This window comes from Pseudorasbora parva, chromosome 14 (genome assembly GCF_024679245.1).
Source record: "Pseudorasbora parva isolate DD20220531a chromosome 14, ASM2467924v1, whole genome shotgun sequence".
Classification (NCBI taxonomy): domain Eukaryota; kingdom Metazoa; phylum Chordata; class Actinopteri; order Cypriniformes; family Gobionidae; genus Pseudorasbora; species Pseudorasbora parva.
The window spans coordinates 35,938,749-35,961,967 of NC_090185.1; the positions used below are offsets into that span (position 1 = coordinate 35,938,749).

Consider the following 23,219-nt stretch of genomic DNA (forward strand, 5'->3'; position numbering starts at 1 on the left):
CTCTTAGAAACCCAAATGACTTTTAATTAGCAGAGATTATTTATTTATCTATGTTCATCTGAGGAAATAAAGTCGTTGGCTGTTACATCTCGGATTGCATGAGGGTAAAAGACGAGTAAACGGTGAGGATATTTCTGCGAGCACTGTATTTTCAGTGTAACAGTTACAGAATACTAGCTAGACACGTGGGATCCTTCTTAAGATTCATCTGTGGCAAGGAAGAAAAAGAAGAGGAACAAGAGGAGGATGAAGCCAAGCAAGAGAAATGAATGTGCTCTAAATTTATTTTTCATTTTTTAAATAAAGGTTTCTGAGTGATATCAGATTGTATTTGTGTTTTTACTGTACTTACCCCATAACTACATGAAACAAGAGGAGAACAAGAGCCACTTTAATTTACAGCCCGCACATCCATACTTACCCCATAACTACACGAAACAAGAGGAGAACAAGAGCCACTTTAATTTACAGCCCGCACATTCATACGTACCCCGTAATTACACGGATAATTACCCCTTAATTAAAAAATACTTACAGTATTATTACCCCTTAATTAAAAAATACTTACAGTATAATTACCCCTTAATTAAAAAATACTTACAGTATAATTACCCCTTAATTAAAGAATACTTACAGTATAATTACCCCTTAATTAAAAAATACTTACAGTATAATTACCCCTTAATTAAAAAATACTTACAGCGTAAATAATTTGTAAATTTTCCTGATAGTTACCCCTTTATTCCCCCAATATTACATATTGTTCCCATATACTTACTTTATAGTTACACTATAATTACAGAAAGTTATGCTGTAAATTCACTTTAATTATGCAGTACTTTCCGGGCCGTAATCTAAAGCGTTACCGTTTTTATTTTAATGACAGTCAAAAAAAAAGTTACTTGTTCTGGTTTTCAGTAACATCAAATGGATCAAAAACATCATATCGCTGCTAAATGTTTTTCTCAGAGACAGATGAAGCTGTAAGCCTAAACCTTTTTTTGTATAGGCCTATATTTAACTTTTTTTCAGATGGTCTATAGAGTTGTCATCTTACCAGTTCTAAAATTAGTTTAGAGCTTTTTGGATTCAACCCACTTTTTTCCCTTACATTTTAATAAATGTATTTATAAAAATTATTACACACTTTATTATGGGGAACACATATTCACTATTAATTGTGACTTTTGCCTCAATAAACTCCTAATTTACTGCATATTTATAGTTAGTAAGGTAGTTTTTGTTGCATTTACGTTTAGGTTTTGGGTAGGATTAGGGATGTAGAATAAGGTCATGTAGAAAATGCATTAATATGTGTTTTATAAGTGCTAATAAACAGCCAATATCCTGGTAAAATGCATGCTAATAAGCAACTAGTTAATAGTTAATAACTGAACCTTAAAATAAAGTGTTACCAAAATATTTTATTGACAAGTGTGATTTTTGTGAATTTCATTTGTCAAGTAGCAAGATCATGAACATGAAAATGTGATTTATGACAGATTTTTTCAGATACAGAATTAACATTTTAAGGTTTATTTTATTTTACCTTTCTTTTTGTCATTATTGGAAACTCTGAGCCCTTCTTCCCCCTTCAGACGACCAATTTTTATTTTCATTGAGCTTCCTAGATTTTAAAGCTGCTATATTTTCCTCATCCATTTTGAAACAAAAGTTCCCATTTAGTCGGTCACTCTCGATGCCGCGTCTGAGTACCGATGAATAGAGGGAATGCATTGACGTCACTTTCCCGCCGTAGAACGCCCCCACGCCCCTCCGGGGCTGAGTGGCAGAAGGGCTGCTGCGTGACTGGAGTTAATGGAGGAAAACACGAGTAGAGCAAACGATCCTTACAACTTACCAAAGATTCAGTGATCCATGGATAATGATATGCAGCCAGGAATCGTGTTTTCCTGACATTTTTAGGAGCCTCATTTCGACAAGAATGTTTATAACTGTCATCCATCTCATTTTTCAAGTGAATCCCACATGTATATGTGGATGGGTCAGTGTTTGGAAGCGTGTAGTGGTGGTAATATACTTTATATTCACTAAAAGCTGTCACTCATTCAATAAACGCTATCTCACAAAGTTCCGCAGTTACGTTGGTATAACTTACAAAGAATCTCTTATTTTCACAATGTCTGCACTTACAGAGGATTGCCGCGCGTGTTTAACTGAACTCAGCGCCTGGACAAACGCTCGAGCGGTGAGTGATTCCAAATTCAACACCTGTGATTGGCCAATTCCGTTGTAGAAGTCTACAAACATTTCTGTGATTGGCTACCATTACTCACCGAGGCGAAAACAGGTTGGAAATGTAATCATTTGACGAGTGCAAAAACAGATACACACTGGATCTTTTGCTAGCTTCTTTTCGCTGATAATATGCAATTAGTGCGAATTCTTACAGAGGATTACAGATCACAGACAAGCAGTTGTGGTTTGAGTGAGTAAATTACACCCGTCTCAAGCTCAGAACAGCGATGTCTATGCAGTCCGTGGACAAGCCTCCCCCTACCCCCCTTCTGGTGCAGGGCCTGGTTTTGTGAGTTTTCGCTGCATTCGAGCTGTAAACCAATGCTGCCTCTCGGTCTTTCTGCCACTCAGCGGGGCGTAATCACAGGCACTCCAGCTGACGATGACGTCACGTGCATTCCCTCTATAGGAATCTCGCTAGCGAGAGCCAATCTACTTTAATTGTAACTAAACGAGCCAATGCACACTGACATGCAATGATTGCACCAGCTGCTCATGCCACGCAGCATGAGTATAAATGAGGCACCGGTGCATGCATCAAATTAGCCTTTTGCTTCATGGGTGATTAGTGAATGAATTGTCCTGAAATCACTTTCTACAAAGCGTGTTAACATTGTAATAAGTTAAGCTCTTCAGTTGGATCTCTCCTTGTTTGGTGTTGGAGTGACAGCATTGCAGTGGGGTTGAATTTCTCTCTTTCTCTTTCTATTTTGTTTTATTGAGCAAAAAAAGGCTGTTCTCACAGCTGGTTTGGTGAGCTGTTTAGAGCACTGAAAAGCCGTTTTCACGGCTGGTAAGTGATCGCCTTCTATGTTCATGTTTTCAAATGACCCACAGCCGCGAGTGTGCTCGACACTCTTGGATACCGCGGATATCGGCGAGAGGTGCCGCTGGGGGAAACCCGGACGGACCTCTCACTTCTCTGCGTTTCGTGTGGGTGTATGTGTCATGGCAACCCAGCGCACGCTTTTGGCACTATATGTGCGCTGTCCCCTTGCCTATTTACCGTTGTAGAGCCCTCCCTGGCAACAGGAGAGGTTTACTTTGGTGTAATAGCTGGGGTGACCTGAGGTGGTTGGGTATTTTTCAGGGAACCTACCCCTTAGGACTCCTCCCCCTGTAGCGCACTGCAGGCTGTGCCGCTTCTGGATGGAATTGCTGGTCCTTCTAATGGGGGAACCTAGCATTTCATTTAGGGCTCAAGCTGAGGATCAGAAGTCAATCGCTGCATCGGAGAGAGGGCTGTTGTGCTCTGGGAATAAAGATGATGCTGAGCCGACTGTAATGGTGTGTGCTCTGCTGAATAAGATTCAGTGTTAACAACTATGCTTTTCTGGGATCAATCCCAGATGTGCATTTAAAACTTGTCAGTATGGAACTACTTTGGATATTGAATGCCAAAGGGGCCAGAGCTGAATAAGTTTTTCCTCCCTCACTACCCTCAACAGTGGGGTGGCTGTACGCAGACCACCTACACCCTGTACTCTTAATGCACGAGGGTAGCTCTGAATTGGGGTTGAGCTGCGCATATTGACTAACCGTGATCAGGTCACAGTGCAGGCCCTGTCCACCTACGTGGTCCAGAAACACACTCTGCACAGCACACTCACACCTCACTGCAGGCTGCCTCCACGAGACAGCTGCCCTAGGACGGTGCCTGCATTCAACCTCGCTGTCCCACTGTGGGTACGCCGGTGGTCCCAATGATCCCGCTTGTACAGTCTCTGTGAGCCTGGTTAGCCTCATTCGGACCATCAAGCTTGGCTATGCGATTCAGTTCGCCCGGTGTCCACCCAGGTTCACTGGTTTCACTCTGGTGAAAGCTGTAGATGCCCATGTACTGCATGCGGAGATCGCAGTCCTAACCCAAGAGAACCCAAGAGAACCGGTGGGTTAGGGATATCTTGGACCTGTGAGTACTGAATCGGAGCCTTCAGAGGTTACTGTTCAAGATGCTCACGCAGAAACAAGTTTTCGAGTGCATCTGTCACCAAGATGGGTTTGCCACAATGGACCTAAAGGACGCATACTTTTATGTCTCGATTCTCCCTTCTACCCTTCGGGCTGGCACTGTCCCCCTTGTGCCCACAGGAAAACAGGGTGTTTGCATTCTCAACTATCTCAACGACTGGCTCATTATAGCACAGTCCCGGGAGCAGCAAACACAGGGACCTGGTGCTCAGACACCTCAGCCAGTTGGTTCTTCGGGTCAACTGGGAAAATAGAAAACTCTCTTTTCTCGTTATTGAGTCGGATTTGGTCGAGCAAATGGCACGGCTCATGGAGGAGCACGTCCAGTCGCTGCTGAACTGCCTGAACCCGCTTCAAGGCATAAAATCCCCCTGCGGGGATCCCACATATATTTCCACGTTTGCTCCTCTCGGAAGCCTGTGTCTTTCCCTTGGGAGAGCCCTCTTTTCTTAGGGATGGAGCCCCCTCATGGCGGCGGACTATGGCTCAGCTCTGTACTCTACTTAACTCCTTCGGGGTATGATGTGGGTTCCGCTGCATCCCCTTATGCTAGGGCATGCTTTCCCAGTGTTATCCAAAAAGTCACTGAGTGGGTCATGCAGATCAGCAGTGATGGACTTCTCTGTGTGAGCCCCGTTTTATCAGGTAAGAGAGTTCAGGAGGCTCAGACAGGGTACTGGAAGGGGGCACAGGCCATGGCACTTTGGTAGGGATTCCTATTTGTCGGTACTCCGACGTGGCATCGAGAGTAACCGACTGAATGGGAACGTCTCAGTTACATATGTAAAGGAGGGAAATGGAGTCCCATCGCCATGTCCTTTGTACCCTGCTGGGGTGCCAATTCACCTACTCAGCTCCTCAGCAAAAGACTAATTTGATGCAAGCATATGTGCCTCATTTATACCTGTGCTGTGTGGCATGCTGGTGCAATAATAATCAAAATAATAATACAAATTATTATTATACCAATGTGCATTGGTTCGTTTAGTTACACTCGAAGTAAATTGGCTCTGGTTAGTGAGATTCCTATACATTTCATTAGAGATGTTTATTATATATTATTGAATTGTATACATAAAATATTTTTATTAACAAATTTAATTTGTTAATAAAATAGTATTTTTTGGTACTTTGTTATGAAGATATACTTGATCAAGCAATATTTAGGACCAACACCTATGTTTGAGAAGTAACATGTATTATTCTTAACTATAGTAATAAAATATTTATTATACAATTTAATAATATGAATATAATAAATTGGATGTGCCTTTGAACTACAGAGAAATTATGCTTTAACTGGTGAAACTTCATGAACTCCCTGTATAGGCTAATTCTGTCATGCCAAACCACATTTGTTAAAGCCCTTTTCTTAACAAACAGTGTTTCCAAACTTGATTTTTGGGACTTTTGAAGTAGGGACAGAATTTATATGCTAAAGTTAAACGAAAAATGATCGATAATTGGCATTTTCATCAGCTACATCGTAAACATTCATTCATCAAGCCAAATCATTCAGTCATTTCAGTTATCATTATCAGCAGTCATTATAATATCCCAGGGACAATTATTTCGGCATCCCTTCACCTCCCCATCTCTTCTATTTTGCCCAATCTTCCTCTACGTTACAGAGAGGTTCAGCTCAGAGCTCTAGCAGGCTTGTTTACCATTTACCATTACTTATGGTGAAGCAAGTGGAATACCTGTCTTTCAGACCATGGTACAGTTGATCCTCCCAGGTGCGGGTGGGTGAATAGTCCCAATCCATCTCAACTGCAGCGATGTAATACTTATTCTGGTGTAGCATCGTCTCAGACTGACGATTCCAGAAGCGACATTTCTCCACAGTGTAGTTGGCTCTCATGCCTCCATGATAATGATCTGTGGTTTTACAGCTCACCTCAAACTGTCCTGCAGATGCAGCATGTTAAACCATCAGAACAGTACAATCTGTAATTCTTTAATGTGTATCGGAAATGTATATTTATATTCACTTATGCAAGGAATGAATGATTATTTGCCTTGTTTTAAGTAGAAATATTATAAAGATCAGTGAAGCTCCAAACCTATAGGACTTTAATTAATCTGTGGAACACTTTATTTTTAATAATGTTTCAACTGTTTTTGTCCAAACAATGAAAGTCAGTTTGGTCCAGAAAAACATCAGACCCCACTGAGTCTTCTTTGTATGGACAAAAAATATCTCATATATATTTTAAAAAAATAACTTATTTTGTGTTCTGCAGGAGAAAGACATACAGATAGGTTTGGTATAACACTGATAGGATGCTTGTCAAGATTTTCAACATAGCACATCATTGTTTTTCCTCACAGTGAGGTGAAAGAAAGAAGAGGCGGGGTTGTACCCATGCTGTCAGGCTCCATGATGACAGTTTGAGAGATGTGAGGAAAAACACTGATGGTGTCTCTCCTGGTGTCTTTGTAGAGGAACCTGTTTCCCTCAAAATAAAGTCCATGGATGTCTGTCTCTGATCCTAGCCCAGACAGATGCCAAGACACCTTGTCACCTTTACACATACTCAAACCTTTGAGATTCCCATACATGAATCCATTGAGTGCTGTAAATGGTAAACAATTATTAGTTAGGCCGAAAGAGCAAACATTAAGGTTTGTGTGCTAAAGACTAAATGTTTTATCAAGGAATGTGACTAGCACTCACAGTGCATTTTATTGGACTCTTGAAATTCTTCATCATCTTTATTTATTGATTTGGGCTCTTTAACACATCTCTTGATGTTGTCATCCAAATACCAGCTCAGGTTCTCGTCAAACACAGTTGCAAGAAGGTGAAACTCTTTATCCACATTTTTCTGAAATGGAAAATAAATATTGGCAAAGTTGTGAGCAAATATTTGTAACACAATATTGTTGGAACTCAGAAATCAAAGTTCTCTGCCGCTGCTTTCAGCTACCAATCATGTAGTAATCTCATCTCAACTGTTAAGTCCATGATGTAATGTGTCACAACTCTCTCTCTCTCTCTCTCTCTCTCTCTCTCTCTCTCTCTCTCTCTCTCTCTCTCTCTCTCTCTCTCTCTCTCTCTCTCTCTCTCTCTCTCTCTCTCAGACTAGAAATTGGTTTGCTCTGGCCTGCTTGTTGTTGTACTGTGTAATGGTGTAATTGTAGTGTGATGGATGGTGATGTCAGTGCATTTCTTTGTGTTAACAGAATGCTGCTGTTAACAACTTCTGTAACTATTCTGATCTCTGTATGAATCATATTGATCCTATTTGTAAACCTCTTGGTTTATTGAGAAATGTAGGGGGTGAGTGCCTTTTTTTCCGATAGCCAAAAGGCCATCACTCACTGTCTTTTTTGTTTGTTTGTTTTTTTGTTGGTTAGATACGAAAATAGGGTATGTTATTGTATGTTTGGTTTATTTTATTTTGATTCATAGGGAAGTTAGCTTTGGTTTATTTATTGTTTTGGCATTAGCTCACCCCTGAAGAGATGGCTTCTGACATTTTGTTTCTTTTAAGAAATTGTTTCTAAACTGAAAACAATCTCAGTTTGAAAACAACCGAGAGAACAAGAAATAAACAAGAAAATGTAGTGTTAAGAAGTATTGTCTTGTCTTTTATGTTACACCCTGACCTAGCCCAAGGATCATAACACAAACATTTTTAATGTGAAAATTACTGCACAGCTCACTCAACGTAATCTCTCACCTGCTTCCCTGATTTGAGGGTTTTTGGCTTGCAGATCAGAAGAGGTCCAACCAGCCCAGAATTGGTGTCTCGGATGGGATCTACCGCTGAGTAGTACAGGTAGGTGATGCAGTCTGGATCTTTTTCAGTGGGTCCTCCACCCTTCGGTACCACCCAGTCATACTGGTAAGTGGTGTCAGGACGGACCAATGCAGCAGGAAGTGGCTCAATTACTCCTAAAAGAGATTGAGAACATATAACTTTTTTACATTCAGTGAATTTTGACTTGACTTATAAGTATTATGAAAGGCATTTTATCCAGTGGGAGTTAATTTAATTGTTAAAACTGGGCTTTCTATACCAAGATGGAGTCAGAGCTGAATATGAATTTGCAGTTGATAAGGTGCAAGTTTGTCTAGTCCTGCTCCAGGAAGGTTAACGTCCTCTAGAGTTTAGCTCCAACACACTTGAATGGAAAATTCTACTGATCCTGAAGACCATGATTAGCTGGATCTGGTGTGTTTAATTAGGATTTGAGCTACACTTTGCAAGATAGTGGCCCTCCATGAGCAGGATTGGACAGCCCTGGCGGAGTTGATCCCAGAACACAAGTGTTACCCATTTTGAGGGATTTCTTGACTATTTTTTTATGTGAACTGGTGAATTCCAGAAACACATATAAAGGAAGATCATATGCTGAATCTAATTGGATTTTCCTCTCTGTTCATTGTCAGTAAAGCCAGTCATGCACTCATCATTCACCCAGATGATTCAAAGAGGGAACTTTGGACTGATTTGTTTGAGTCCAGTCAGTACTAGAAAACAAACTTTTGCGCAAGGATCTCTGACAATGATTCAATATTTGACTTAATATACAACAGTCTGAAGTTGCTTATCCACTGATATTTCTGTTTATAACTAAGATCTTTTTCTTACTTGCTTCTTTCTTGAGTTCACGGAGCTTCTTGGCAGTGTATGACTCTGCATAAAAAAAGAAAATAATAAGAAGACCGTCATATGTTTTGAAACCATTTATTTTAATAAGTTTTTTTTTTCACCTTCCAGGACGTTGTGGTAGAGTGTTCCATCCATTTCTATGCTATATTGCACTCCATGAGGTTGGATACTGTAGGGCCTGCTTGCTTTATTTCTAAATGTCACTTTAATTGTGTCCTCTTCCTCTGCTCTGATGACTGGACCTAAAAAAAAACCCTCAAATACATTAATTTGTGCCTATAATCAAAGTACAATCAAGTTGAAATAAAAACAAATGTCTGCTTTTAAAAGAAAATCACTGTAACATGCTCATAGTAACATCATAGTTGAAGGAAGAGTCCAAGTTAAATGCAATGTTCGGACCCTCTTTATATCAGGTGGCCTTAACTACTATGTACTAACATTTTAATCAATCATTTGATACAATTTACTTATTGTGTACATACGTGTTTTTACATTGTACTTACTTTAAAAAAAAAACCTGCATGTAATTACTTCTGTAATTAATTTCTGGCACTTCCTTTACAACTAACCCTCCCCCTAAACTTACCCATACTACCACAGCTGTCCCTAACTCTACCCGTATCCCAACTCATTATCAGGAAAAGTGCTTTGCAATACAATTTGAACACAGTAAGTACATTGTACTTATTTATTTTCATGTAAGTGCATAGTACTTAAGGCCACCGATTATATAGTGGGGCCCAATGTTCTGTCTACAACATTTACCCATAATTCCCAGGTGCTGCTCCTCTGGGGTCCTCTCTTTGCGTTTGGTGAATGTGCCATCAGTGTACTCCACATATTGGACCTTCTTGTATTTGCCCCCGATGCGATTATTACGGTTATCAAAGAAAGTGTCAGATACACTGTGGGTATTCAGACACAAGCTCAAATTCAGGCACATTCTCTTTGACTTCAATATGTCTCTCAGTGAAGATCTTAAAACAATATTTTTACCTGTCATCAACAAGTTTCTTCCCTGTATACTGGTTTATCTCTGTTGGTCCATAATCCCAGATAATTTCCTCAGCAGCAATGAAATACTGTCTCACTTCTCCAAATGGTCTGGGTTTATGTACATTTGGAAAACATTTCTTGATCTCAAAAAGGGCTTGCATGCCAGCTAATAGTGGGGAGAAATGTAATTAAATTCAACACAACAATTACAAGTATATATTATTACAAGTATATGCAAAATTTACACTCCGATGTGGTTAGTCTTTACCTTGCAGATGATCATTGACTTGACAGCTGAGGAGCCATTGGCCAGGATTGTCCGCCACCATCTCTACATTAACAAAAGTAGCTGGGAACAGACTAACGGTGTCAACATGGTGCCGCCTATCTGTCAGGATCTGTCCATGGAAGAAGGCTGAGTGGATATCCACCTCGTTCCCCATCCCAAACAGGTGCCAGTGGATTTTATTTCCCATACACATACTGAGGTCGGGCAAGTTGCCATAGACGTACCCATTGATAGCTACAATAAAGTTCACAAGTTGAAATTCTTTACAAGTTACAGTATATGGAATACTTTACAGTATTATTGTTGTGTCTAGAACAGGGTTTGACCTATTGGCCTGTTCATGTTATCATGAGACATTATTGCAGGACTTTATTACTGAACTCACAGTGCATTTTATTGCTTTCCAGAAAGCCTTCATCACTCTTGTTTACTTTGGCTGCTGCTGAGCAGTAGGTCTTGATATTTTCATCCAGGTACCAGCTGAAGTTCTCATCAGACACCGTAAACATTAGGGTGTAAAGATAGTCACCTGTCTTATCACCATGGACATCTAGAGAGCCTAAGAATTGCACAAAAAAAGACTGCTTATTAGTGGACTATGTCAGAACTTGTAGATGCATGTGTGAATTATATTGTACAATGACTTCCATGGTGGTCAGCTTTTTATATTAATTTGTCATAGTGTAGCACTTAGCCAGATGTTTAACATAAAGGACCCAACAACGAGATTGCAAGCAACTTAAGACAAGCACCTCAAATGTTTTTGCTAGATTCAGCCAGACAGTTTTCATTTCCATGGACGTGCTAGTCTGAAAACCAGGTGTGTTCAGGCACATTGTTGGTACGTTGCTATTTTGAGGAACTGAAAACGACTGCACCATTGACCAACAAAAACCTGGTCTACAGTCAATAGCGCAGTATTTTTTCAACAGGGCGTTAGTAATATATGATGTTTTATTAACAAGGTAATTTGATTGGTCTTAGCATGTGAAACCTGAAGTTAAGAGTAAGATTTGTACCTTTTTTACATATAATGAGAGGTCCAATGAGACCTGAGGCGATGTCTTTGGGGGCGTTAACATGGGAGTGGTATATTCTGGTCAGGCAGTTAGTATCATCTTTGGCAGGAGAATGGGAAGGCGTTAGAGTCCAAACATAAGTGAAAGACTTTCCAGGGGGCACTGAATCATCGTTTTTCTCCACTTTTTCCGATGAATCGGGATACAGTGCTCCTGAAAAGAAACCCCATATTCACAGTTTTTATGATAAGCATTTCATGAGTTATGCTGATGACATGAATCCAGACACTTATTTGACATCATTTCCAGCAGACACCTTCATTGCTTTTGTTGTAACTGAGGCCGTGTGCATGGATGGAGTACGCTCGAGTGGCCATGTTCTTCAGATGCACAACAACTATGTCATCTTCCTCTGCACTAATGAGGGGTCCAAGATAGCCCAGCCATTTTGGTTTTTCTATCTCCTGCCTGTAGGTGGCATCAGTATATTGCTGATACACGGCCTTCTTATACACCCGCCCGATCCGCTGCGCTCCCCTCTCCAGAAACACCTGTGCATCTCTGTCAAACACCAAAATATAATAATCTGAGAGGCTTTTACATGCAATCACTCACAGAAAGCCTAGCAACCTACATTTCTACCCTTGTAGGCTTCTATTTTATTTTTGTATAAACTTCTAAAGGAAATGTGAATGGTTCTTGTCCTTTTGGAATTTGGAATTCAGGCAAAATTTCTTTCAATGTTTCTAATTCTGAGGAATAGTAGACATCTTCTCAAAAAAAAAGCATGATTTGAGATTACATTTATGACTACTGCATAAACTTTTTGGAATGAGGGCATTTACATGTTTCTGTGTGGTTTCTTAGATGTTGATATGGTTGTTGCTAGGTGCTTACTAGGTTATGAATAGGGTATTGATAAATTATCTGTTGTTTTCTGTGTTTCTATTACCGTGTTGTCCATGCTGCTGTAACATCTAAAGTTACCCTTGGGGATAAATAAAGTTTTATCTATCATCTATCTGTTAAAAAATGTTTGAGTGAAATGACAGTATATTCCAGGTTAATATTTCACAGTAATTCCACAGCAGGACTTTTCTTGTATCTAACCACACTCTTGGAATATCATACTGTATCTCTACAGTGCATATGTACTGGTTCCCAGCATGCAATGCGGCATGAATGCAGTGGATTTTCTTGATTCTTGCTGGTTTTATCTGTGTTGTTGAACTTCTATTTGGTTCACCTTTGTGTTGTTTGTTTATTTAGTAATATTCAGAATATAACTGTATTATGAGTAGCATTTGTTGAGTGTCACCATTGTTGAGTCAAGTATTGATGTCTGTGCATCAAGTTGATAAAATAATCTCAGCAGCTGCTTTGCTATTGCTATTCTACAAACAACTGTGAATTTGAAATCAAACTAATCCCCTTGAATCAGACTAAATTTCTGAATTAATTTCTACATTTAATATTAATAAATGATAATTATTAATCAAAATTAATGATATCTACAATACATCATGTCAGTTCTGTTCTGTTTACCCTAAGGGGGGCTATTGCTCCTCTCCCTGCTCTTATCCATGCTAGGCTGCATAATGTGCAGGGAGTTCTTGCCCAGAACAGAACCATACAGCCAAACCAAACTCTACGCTAATAATCAATCATATTTGACGACATTGGTCCTGACAGAAATAAGATATTGGTATATCTGAAATAACACTGATAATGGTATAGATTGACTATATTAAAATCAGCCAGTTAACTTGTTTTTATATTCTAGTTTGTCATCATTTTAACAAATGTTTTCATTTGTCACACTTCTGACATGTCTTGATCAGAAATTTGAACATGAATATATCAAATTCCAAGAGCCCAAGCTAACGGAACACTGAAAACAATCAAAACAATTACAGTACTAAACGATATAATTTCTTACAGTGGCATGGTTAAAGACAACTTTATAATGTTAATTCACAGTAAAACAAGAGCAGTAAAATATCCCTTTGCTGTGATTAACAGTAATTCATAAGAAAATGACATTCATTTCACTGTAAATTTCTGACTACAGTAATTTATTGTGAAATAATACTCTTTAATACTGTATTTCCCTGTCTTTTTTTACAGTGCATAGTTGAGTAAGTAATAAGCAATATACAAGCGGAATTGTCATTGAAGTTCTAAAGAAGGCTTTAATTTACAATCATAAATTAAAACTGCAGTGTATTTTAAATGTTTGAGTTAAAATGTTGTTATAATTAGTTTCTTGCTTACAGGACTCATAACTCCTGTATATTCTACTTAAAAGTGTTTATACTCACTCATCTTCTTTTATGGTTTTGTTCTGAATCAGATTTTTACCACTAGGAGCATAATCCCACTGAATCTCCTTAATGGCAAAAAAATATTCCCTTGTGATAGAAGACACAATGCCAGCACAACACAAAACCCCGAGCAGTGTCCACTGCAGCCCCTTCATTTTGGGTCACTGGGATTTGACTATTAGAATGGAGCAGATGCTTTGCTTTTTTAAATGATAGAAGGTGACAGCAGTCAGCCAATCACAACAGACGTGAAGAGGACAAGTTGACTAATACACACACAGCTGGCCGGTCTACCAGTACATGACCCCATGGATTTACTGGCAGTATGCGACCTGATGGACACTGGGAAATTCCTGTCTATCAGAAAAGTTTTCTTTGCAGTCATTAACCATCACTCTGATAAAGCTTGGGACTGAATTGTTTTGCTTTTGCCCATTCTGATCTGAATAAAGACATTAAGGCCTGGTTTCACAGGCAAGGTTTAGATTAAGACAGGAATAAGCCTTGGTTTATTTCTAAAAGTGCATTACTGGTGTGCATCTTGAGACAAAACAATGACACTGACATATTTTTTTGATATATCAATGTTGCTTATATCACCTAAAACAAGCATATGGACTGGGTAAAAATTGTAAAGAAACCCCAATGATTCAGTGTGTTTGTGCGTAGTAGACGGGGGAAACAATTCTGACCAAAATCCTTGTTTGCATTATGTAAAAATCAATAGGATCTCATGTTGAATTGAGAAATGTTTGCCCGCTGTGAAATGACTTAGCAGTTAGAATTTTTACCCATTGCTAACATACTAAAATCTAATGCTTTAAAGCCTCAATGGCTAAACTTCTTGTAGCATACCTTTAACCCAGTGTAGCTTAAACACATTGTCAACTGTGCACTTTGTTTACAATTCTGTAACACACTTATTGTGAAACACTACACATTTTCTTACATTAGACACTTTTTCTAAAAAAAAAATCACCTGTTATCATTGAGAAAATGCTCTGTTCAAAATGAAAAACTCATCTGGACATCTGAAACACATCTGAAAACCCTGTCACAGAAAACAAAACATCAATCGTTCTGAGCCTTAGCCCTACGAATATGCCTTGGGTAAGACAGTTTGAGAACTTTGCAAGCATGGAGGCAATGAGAGTCAGCGTAAGAAGACAAGGACCAGTGTGGAGATGCATATGAGATTACAGATTACACAAGGGCTACTCTGGCGGACTATGTGATAAATCATGGCCTGTCCATGAGTGAGGCTGGGCAAAGTTTCCACCCTAACCTCAGTCGACTACACAGTAGCATCGATAATAAGGACTTTCTGACTGGAGAACAGGTATATCTTTCTACTCCAGACTGTACCTACTGTTTCTATATCATTTTACAGGATTACTGTACTAAATGTACTATACAAAAATGGGTAGTGCTGTGGTAGTTATATAAAGTAATACCATTATGATGTTACAGTACTGTGTATAGTTTGAAAGTAATGTGAAAAAGAGCCTAACCAATGGCATATTGTGGTGGCAATTTCAGAATGGTTGGACGACCTCCTTAAGGTGGAAGCAAACAGCTCTTCACTCAACAACAAGACCTTGCCATCATTGAAATAGGGTGAGAAAATAATGCAATCCGACTTTGTGAGTAGCTACAATGTATAATTGCAAATAGAAATCTATTCCACAATATCAACAGTGTCAGCATTAAGTTGCATCCTACAGAAACATAACTTCAAGAAGCAGCTTTTTCCCAATGGCTATTTATCCAGTAATTTTTTTAGTTTGTTTGTTTGTTTGTTTTGTTACTAAATTTGATGATTTGTAATTCTTCTTTTTTTTCCCTGTAAGAATGTTTGTTGTTTGTCAAAACTATTGTTTGATTACTGCAGAAATTAGAAATTCTACCTGAGTTTTACTCAAAGAAAGTCTGAGAAAATGACAATAAAAATAGAAACACAAAGATTGCAGTCCTTTATATAAAGCCCATCAGTGTGTTGCTGGTGATGTGAAAGAGTAATTCAAATTGTGCTTTTGTGTATGGTTTTGTTGGAAGAATTTTAGTGAAGTTTCAACCCGTTCTCACTCCTAAGGCGTCAAAATCCGAAGCATGGTCAAGTGCCTTCCGCGTCACAATGAAGACGCTAAAGGTGCCTCTAGGCGGCATTTTTCGACACACTGGGTGCTCCATTCATTTCAATGATAAACCTTTGGCATCATAAACAGACACATTTAATTATTTTAATATTATAATATTTAAAGGCTACTTTTATAATTTGGAGCAACTAACCCAACTCCTACCCTAAACCCATATCTAAACAATATAAAACACATAACAGGCAAATAAATGTACCGTCACAAGTATTTATTGCAAAAATGGACCAAAACAGTATAAAAGTATTAACTCATGTTGCATTCCAAGTCTTCTGAAGTCCTACGATATCTTCATGTGAAGAACAGAGTTGAACTCTTGAACAGAGTTCGGGCCAAATTCCGAGCCCGGAGCCCTCCCCCGGGCAGCATGCCAAATAAGCATAATCTTTACTCTATTTAATTTGATGTAAGTCTGAACTACTGAAATGCTTAGAAAGGAGTGTTAAGTTTTGATTGTAGTGTTTTAGTTTGGCATAGATGTGAGTTGTTAATCTCCGAGTTCTATATCTGATTGGCTTGTGTGAAGAGTTTTGACATAGTGAGCCAAATTCTGCAACAACAACAACAAAAAAAAAAAAAAAAAAAAAAAGTGTGTAAGCAATAGGCAACTGTAAAATGTCTTGAAACTCAATTGCAATCCACTGGGGCAGATCATTTATAAATAATGAAGCAAGCTATGCTACACTTTGCAAAGGTTTTTTGTTGTTTTGTTGTTGTTGACAAACCTCACTATTCCTGAACATGTCAAGGAGAGATAGAGCAAAACTCAAGAACTGTAATACTTTATTTTTAAATAATAATTATGCCTTTTACATTTTTCATATTTTGTGTTTCACAAATTTTCATGCAGATTTGGAAACTTGGAAATGGGAAATTTGGAAACTGGAATGGATTGAGGGTGAGTAAATATAATGGCAGATTTTTGACATGCATCAATGTGGGAAGGGTTACAAAGCTATTTCAAAGGTTCTGCAATTCCAAAGAACCATATTGACATCCATTATCTCTAAACTGAGAAAACATGGACCAGAATTGGTTAAACTTCCTAAATTCCTCTAAAAGTACATGACTCATCCAGCAAGTCACAAGAGCCAAGGACAACATCTAAGGAACTGCAGGAATCTCTTACATCAGTAGAGGTCAGTGTTCACAAGTCAACTATAACAAAGACGCTGGCCAGAAATGGCATCCATGGAAGAGCCATAATGCTAATCCAGAACAACATTAAAGCTTGCCTGAATTTTGCCAAAACACACCTTGATGATCCTCAAAAATTCTGAGAGAATGTTCTGTTAGTCAAAAGTGGAACTGTTTGGAAGAAAGCGTGCTTGTTTACATCTGGTATAAACAAACCTAGAAAAGATCATCATACATATGGTAGTGTAATGGCATGAAGATGCTTTACTGCTCTAGGGAAACTTGTCATAATTCAAAGAAACATGATTTCTTCTCTGGCGGTTCAGTGGGTAACACTGTTGCCTCACAGCAAGATCCCTGGTTTAAGTCTTGGCCCAGAAAGCCTTTCTGTGAGGAGTTTGCATGTTCTCCCCAACAGGCTCTAGTTTTCCTCACAATTCAAACCATTTCTGACCATTCAGGTCTATATGGCCCGAAACACTGTGGCAGGCTAATGTTTCCCAACCCTGTTGCATGCCAAATTTTCAAACTCTTCCTAATCAAACACATTAGCTCGTTAGAAGAGACTTGAATGTGATGAATGCATCATATAAGGGAGAATTTTGAATATTCGTATTCAATAATAGTTTACTCGAACACATCATCCTAATTAAACCCGCCTCTGACGCGATGACTCCAATCCTTCAAATTTATATTTTTGTGTAATCGACGCGTCATCCTTAATAAATACATCTTTTGCGTGATACCACAAACTTTTGAATATTACGATCTAATATTATTTCTGCCATAATAATAATCATACACTGTTTGTTAACAGACCAGAGGAGAACTGGCACCTGGCACAGAGTCTGGTTTCTCCAAAGGTTTATTGTTCTCCACCATGCCCTGATGGAGTTTTGGTTCCTCGCCACTGTCGCCTTTGGCTTGGCTTGCTCAGTTGGTGACACTAAAATTATGATCCAAGTTATTCAACTAAATATACAAATAAAATTAACGAATTGGGTCTTATTTAATTCTATAAACTATAATACTGATCTGCCAACATTGTCGCTATATGATAAATTAAAATAAGCTGATAACATCACTGTTTTCTCCAGTACGACTGTACAGCCAAATCAAATTTTGTTGCACTATTATTCTGTTTAACACTGTGAAGCTGCTTTGAAACAATCGTCACTGTAAAAGCGCTATATAAATAAAGTTGACTGACTGATTGATTGTTTATGCTACAATAATCCAACAGAGTAAATATACCTCTGATTATCTAGGCAGAGATATTCTTGAGTTGAACCTTACTGGGATGCTCTGGCCTTTATATGGGCAGTTCATTCTGAAAAAAAAACCTCAATTGGGTAAGAGTTTGCAAAAATGGCACCACAGCGATTTGAAAGACTGTGCTCCGGTTCTCTGAAGCATTTGGTTTCTGCTAAAGTTGGCACAAAGTTGTTGATTTCAGGAGGATTTCGTTTCTTCCCCCACATAAATATACTGTGGTGATATATTTGAGATTTTGATTAAAAATCTGAAACTGTTTAGTATAATATATACACAAAAATACAGGAAATCTGGATCGGGGTTAAATTCCATCTGTAAACGAAAGAATTTCTGCTCATTTACTTATGTAGCTTATGTTTGGCTCGAAATCTGCATATATATAAAATACATAACAAAGAGGCTTTGGGCAAGTGCTACAGTGTGACACGGCTTAATTTTTGAGAGATTATTGGGATAATAAGGCTTGCAGCAACAATTTCCCAGTGGATTTTTTTGCAGTGATGTAGTACTGCAATCGCTGAAATCCCAAAATGTGAAATTATCCACAAATCGAACAAAACAGAAAAAAAGTAAAAATGTAAATGTAAATGTATTTATTTATTGCAATATTTCTAACATATTACAGCATTTATAGGTATATAAAACAATATTCATCAACTTTGCTACTATTACTCTCAATATTTAAATAATTTACAAAACAACCTCCTGTACAAAACAACCAGAACTCATACAAAAATACTTTTATATTTTAGCAAAATGCATACTGTGGTACAATACAATACAAACATTTGTTCTATACAGAAAACGTGCTGCTAATACAAACTGTGGAAATTGACTTCGTGTTTACATATTGTCCAAGGCGACTTGCAGCTGTTAATATGTATTCCCAGACAGCAACATAGTATCGGCCCAGATCAGGCCCACATCTGGCATGCATGGAATTTACATGTGCCAGATGTGTCCCGGATCCGGGCCGACACTATGTTTCTGTCTGGGTTGGAGTGTGTGATTGACAGATTTGTCAGCTCTCTGATGGCCCAGTGTTTCTGCTGCAGTCACAGCAGTCCGGTTTCTGATTGACAGGGGCTGGAAAGTGATCCGTCCTCAGGCGTTTAGACTGTACTCCTGTTTGTAGCAGCATGGCCTGCACACTGCGTTCACCAGACCACTGACGAGCTGCAGGAAGCAGACAAAGAACTCCAGGGCACTGAGCCCCAACAGGATGGACAGCAAAGTCACGTTCCACTCCACAATGTGTGTCGGTTGAGTGCAGTTAGACCATCTGTCTCGAGCAAACAGATACCTGAATAAATGAAGGAAAAGAGTTCAGGACTTTTGTCTAATGAAGTCACCATGAATGCATTATCAAAAAAAAAAAAGAACTCACTGTCCCCCCTCGGTCTCAAAAGGATAATTCCATCCCAAAAAAGTAAAGCAATACGGCCCCTTTAAGAGCGCCAGAGCAGAGATCAGGAAGCAATATCCAGAGCCGGCGAGTCCCACCAGAGCCGCTATCACTGAACCACACATCTGCACACACAATGTGAAACTGATGAATGTGGCTGACCTGTACAGCATGTCAACTTTATTTATATAGCACTTTTTACAATGCTGATTGTTTCAAAGCAGCTTCACAGTGTTAACAGGAAAATAATGGGATAACATTATTTAGAGCTCCCCCTTCCCAACACTCACCGCACAGCTCTCTGTTCCACAGGAATCCGCACACTTTTCCATTCCCAGAAACACACTGGCCGGAATCAGCACCTGAATGTGGACAAGGAGTTATTAACACAGTTCAGCTGGATACTTGAGTAGTTGCAGCTATATTTTTTTGAATTAATGGGATATTCAACAAGAAAAAACCTGGAATTTTTTTTCTTAGACTGTCAAAAAGTGATTTGGTCATTTGTGTTAAAATGTAGAATTTGGTGTGGATTTGGAAAATTGTGTTAAATGTGAAACAGTCTTGCATATCGTCAACAAAGAAGTAATAGTAACATAATGGATATCTGACAATTTGACCCAGTTCTTCATCTTAAGTTTAATTCCATTAATTCCTGTGAAGTTTTCATTGCTTACTAGGTAAATGCGTATTCTTGTTTCTTCAGATGTAGCCTGTGTTTCATGTAATAATTTACACAAAGTAATGTATTTTATTGTTAGCTCATTATTTTCTCATTTAAGAAAATAGAAAATGAAATGCCCAGAAGTTTACTCAATAACACTCATTCCAACACAATCTTATATGAGAATTTGTAAGTATTGTACGAGTTGCCTAAATTAACACAATCTGACCATTACGAAAAATATGCAAAATGTGTAAATGTCGTCGGGTCCACCCCTAAACCCACCCTAAGTCTAACCTTCAAGGGGGCGTGGGCAGTAAGAGCTAAATTTTATCGTGAATTCGTCTTGAGATCGCAGATATAAAGCTTTTGAATACACAACCAAGAATCTTCCACAGACACACACACATACTCACACACACACACACACACTTCCAATGGGACACACACTTACACAATACATTTTCTACATCCTAAACCAAAACTTTAGTTATTATTATATGTATATATTTGTGTAATTGTAATGATTTATCATTAGCCTAACATGATCTTAACATCTCAACCTAGCCCTAATCTTTAAAACATTTAAAACCATAATTTTTATATTTAAATTAAGACTATATTTAGAGTGTTTATTCAGATGTGACCACGGTGTGGAGAGGGTGTGTCCAGCAGCCTCCATATGACACAAGACAACATTCACAACGACAAAAATATGATACTCACCAACAAACCACCTCCTCCGATTCCCATAAAGTACCAGATATATTTGGTCACATGATCCTCCTGAATGTATATCGTCTTTCCATCTGGAAAGAAGAGCAGGATGTTTGCCACGATGCAGCAAGTGGCGAGAGGGATGAGGGCCAAACCCAGAGACCTGGCAAAGCCCAGAGAACACATCTTCACCCGGAGCAGAGAGAAAGAGAACAGCGGCTGTAATCCGGGATAGGAAACTAGGGTGGTGGACTGAGGAGTGGAAGGATTTTAAGAGGCTACCCCCCTCCTCGGCCCCCCCATGAGCTGGTGGCCCTCTGAGGAGGAGGAGACAGGAAACGGGCTGACATTATACAGTGTGACTGCAAACTCTCTGACAGATGATAAGACCGGGACCCTTTTTGGGGGACTTTGTTTTGCAACAAAACTAATAGAATACAGTTTAATTCTTGTTGCAGTTTAACCTTGTGTTCAAGGTGCTACAATACCTGTTGTATTTCTACAAGTGTCCATATTTTTTTGTACAATACCAATGACATATAGATGACAGATGGAGTTTTATCTTGTTTTTGAAAAGTTTTCCAGTGATGACAAAGTGAAAAAGTATCTTTATTTAGTAGTCATTGTCATTTTTAAACATCCACCATGGTTCAAAAGTTTGTGGTTGGTAAGATTTTTAAATGTTTTTGAAAGAATTCTCTTCTGCCCATAAGGCTGCATTTATTGGGTCAAAAATACAGTAAAAACTGTGACTTATTATTCTATTTTAAAATAGTTTTCTAGTCTATGTGTTTTCTATTGTAACATGTAATTTCTTTCTGATAATGCAAGCTTAATTTCCAGCATCATTACCCCAGTCTTCAGTGTCACATACAGAAATCCTTCTAATATGATGTTTTGATGATTCATATTTTTGTGGAATTACGCCTTTGTCTTTAAAGGCCTTTGCAGTCTAAATGATGTGCAGATGGGTCTTGTTTCAATCTTCAACACTTCTAATTTGAGACTTGCTGTCTCTCTCTCTCTCCCTCACACACACACACACACACACACACACACACACACACACACACACACACACACACACACACACACACACACACACACACACACACACACACACACACACACACACACACACACACACACACACACACACACACACACACACACATGTTGGTCTATGTGGTTTACAGGGACTCTCCATAGGCGTAATGGTTTTTATACCGTACAAACCGTATTGTCTATCCCCTTACACTGCCCCTGCCCCTAAACCTACCCATCACAGGAAACATTCTGCATTTTTACTTTCTCAAAAAAACATCATTTAGTATGTTTTTAAGGCCATTTGAATTATGAGGACATTTGATATGTCCTCATAAACCACCTTTATAGTGTAATACCAGTGTAATACCCATGTAGTTATACAAATTTGTGTCCTCATAAACCACATAAACAGGCTCACACACACACACACACACACACACACACACACACACACACACACACACACACACACACACACTAATGACATTGGGTTCAGAGATCACAAAATATATCTCATGTCTTTTGTCCTTAATTTTCCCCAGAGGAAACAGACAGTGATTACCCGAAGATGTCTTAACAGGGCAATAACTGCCAAAAAAACATCTTAGACAACATTGATACTTGCATATTTGGTTATGGTGTAAAATCTTTATTAGGCCAGACAAACATGAAGTATCACAGGCCTTTTTCGTGATCCAGGATTAGACGCTGGATTATTCAGGCTTTTTGAATAAAGCAGCCTGTTATAAGAAAGGAAGCATTACGTAACTCATGAGTTTTCCACAGAGGATACAGGCGTCCACTGTTGTGTTTGTTGAGCTGTGCTTCGAGGGGGTTGAGAACAAAAAAATGTTCTCAAGCATCTGTAGTACAACAAAAATTAATGTTACAGAACCGCCTTGATGAGCTTCTTGTTCCTTGAATAAATCAGTGGATATATATTTAATACTTCAGTGTTTAGCATACCATTACTTAATGGTGGTTAATTAAAACTTTAATAAAACCATTAGTAAAACATTTGAACTTCTAAACTTATAATATATGTGTGTTAATAAGAGTTGAATAACTTCTGCTCATAACTTCCGTATAATTGTGAAAAAGAAGTAAACGTTAGCATAAATAAACAGATTTACAGAAGTAATGTTTTTTCACAGTTTTTGCACAATTTTTTTTTACGGGAAATGTAAAATATACTTTAAAGTAAAATCTTTAATGTGCACTTTTTACATTTATGCATTTGGCAGACACTTTTTTTTTTTTTTACCCAAAGTGACTTACAGCACTTATTACAGGGACAATCACCCTGGAGCAACATGGAGTAAAGTGCCTTGCTCA

At 38.5% G+C, this 23,219-nt stretch overlaps 2 protein-coding genes across 2 annotated transcripts in view; both read right to left on the reverse strand.

Moving 5' to 3' along the window:
• Positions 1-13,669, reverse strand: part of LOC137040569 (ceruloplasmin-like) — a 29,734-nt gene extending 16,065 nt beyond the window's left edge. Inside the window, exons 1-13 of the mRNA XM_067416318.1 lie at positions 13,484-13,669; positions 11,479-11,723; positions 11,163-11,375; positions 10,529-10,702; positions 10,123-10,377; positions 9,855-10,020; positions 9,624-9,763; positions 8,957-9,097; positions 8,835-8,879; positions 7,920-8,134; positions 6,911-7,061; positions 6,597-6,809; positions 5,934-6,141 (exon numbers count right to left, since the gene is read on the reverse strand). Coding sequence (XP_067272419.1) covers positions 5,934-6,141; positions 6,597-6,809; positions 6,911-7,061; positions 7,920-8,134; positions 8,835-8,879; positions 8,957-9,097; positions 9,624-9,763; positions 9,855-10,020; positions 10,123-10,377; positions 10,529-10,702; positions 11,163-11,375; positions 11,479-11,723; positions 13,484-13,641 — 2,324 coding nt within the window. The 5' untranslated portion in view covers positions 13,642-13,669. The remainder of the gene's footprint in view (positions 1-5,933; positions 6,142-6,596; positions 6,810-6,910; positions 7,062-7,919; positions 8,135-8,834; positions 8,880-8,956; positions 9,098-9,623; positions 9,764-9,854; positions 10,021-10,122; positions 10,378-10,528; positions 10,703-11,162; positions 11,376-11,478; positions 11,724-13,483) is intronic.
• Positions 13,670-18,629: 4,960 nt separating this feature from the next.
• Positions 18,630-21,372, reverse strand: tm4sf18 (transmembrane 4 L six family member 18). Its single transcript, XM_067416314.1, has 4 exons — positions 20,847-21,372; positions 19,747-19,818; positions 19,439-19,581; positions 18,630-19,354 (listed from the first exon to the last, which is right to left on the reverse strand). The coding sequence occupies exons 1-4, from the start codon at positions 21,021-21,023 to the stop codon at positions 19,156-19,158; spliced, it is 591 nt and encodes a 196-aa protein (XP_067272415.1). The 5' UTR covers positions 21,024-21,372; the 3' UTR covers positions 18,630-19,155.
• Positions 21,373-23,219: the final 1,847 nt, after the last annotated feature.

What these genes read in the sequence shown, in the direction of transcription:
- tm4sf18 (XM_067416314.1), bottom strand. Translation starts at nt 21,023, where the DNA reads ATGTGTTCTCTGGGCTTTGCCAGGTCTCTGGGTTTGGCCCTCATCCCT. An exon ending in TCGGAGGAGGTGGTTTGTTG is followed by an intron (nt 19,819 to 20,846) that starts GTGAGTATCATA and finishes GTCCACATTCAG; the next exon opens with GTGCTGATTCCGGCCAGTGT. An exon ending in TTTGAGACCGAGGGGGGACA is followed by an intron (nt 19,355 to 19,438) that starts GTGAGTTCTTTT and finishes TCATTTATTCAG; the next exon opens with GTATCTGTTTGCTCGAGACA.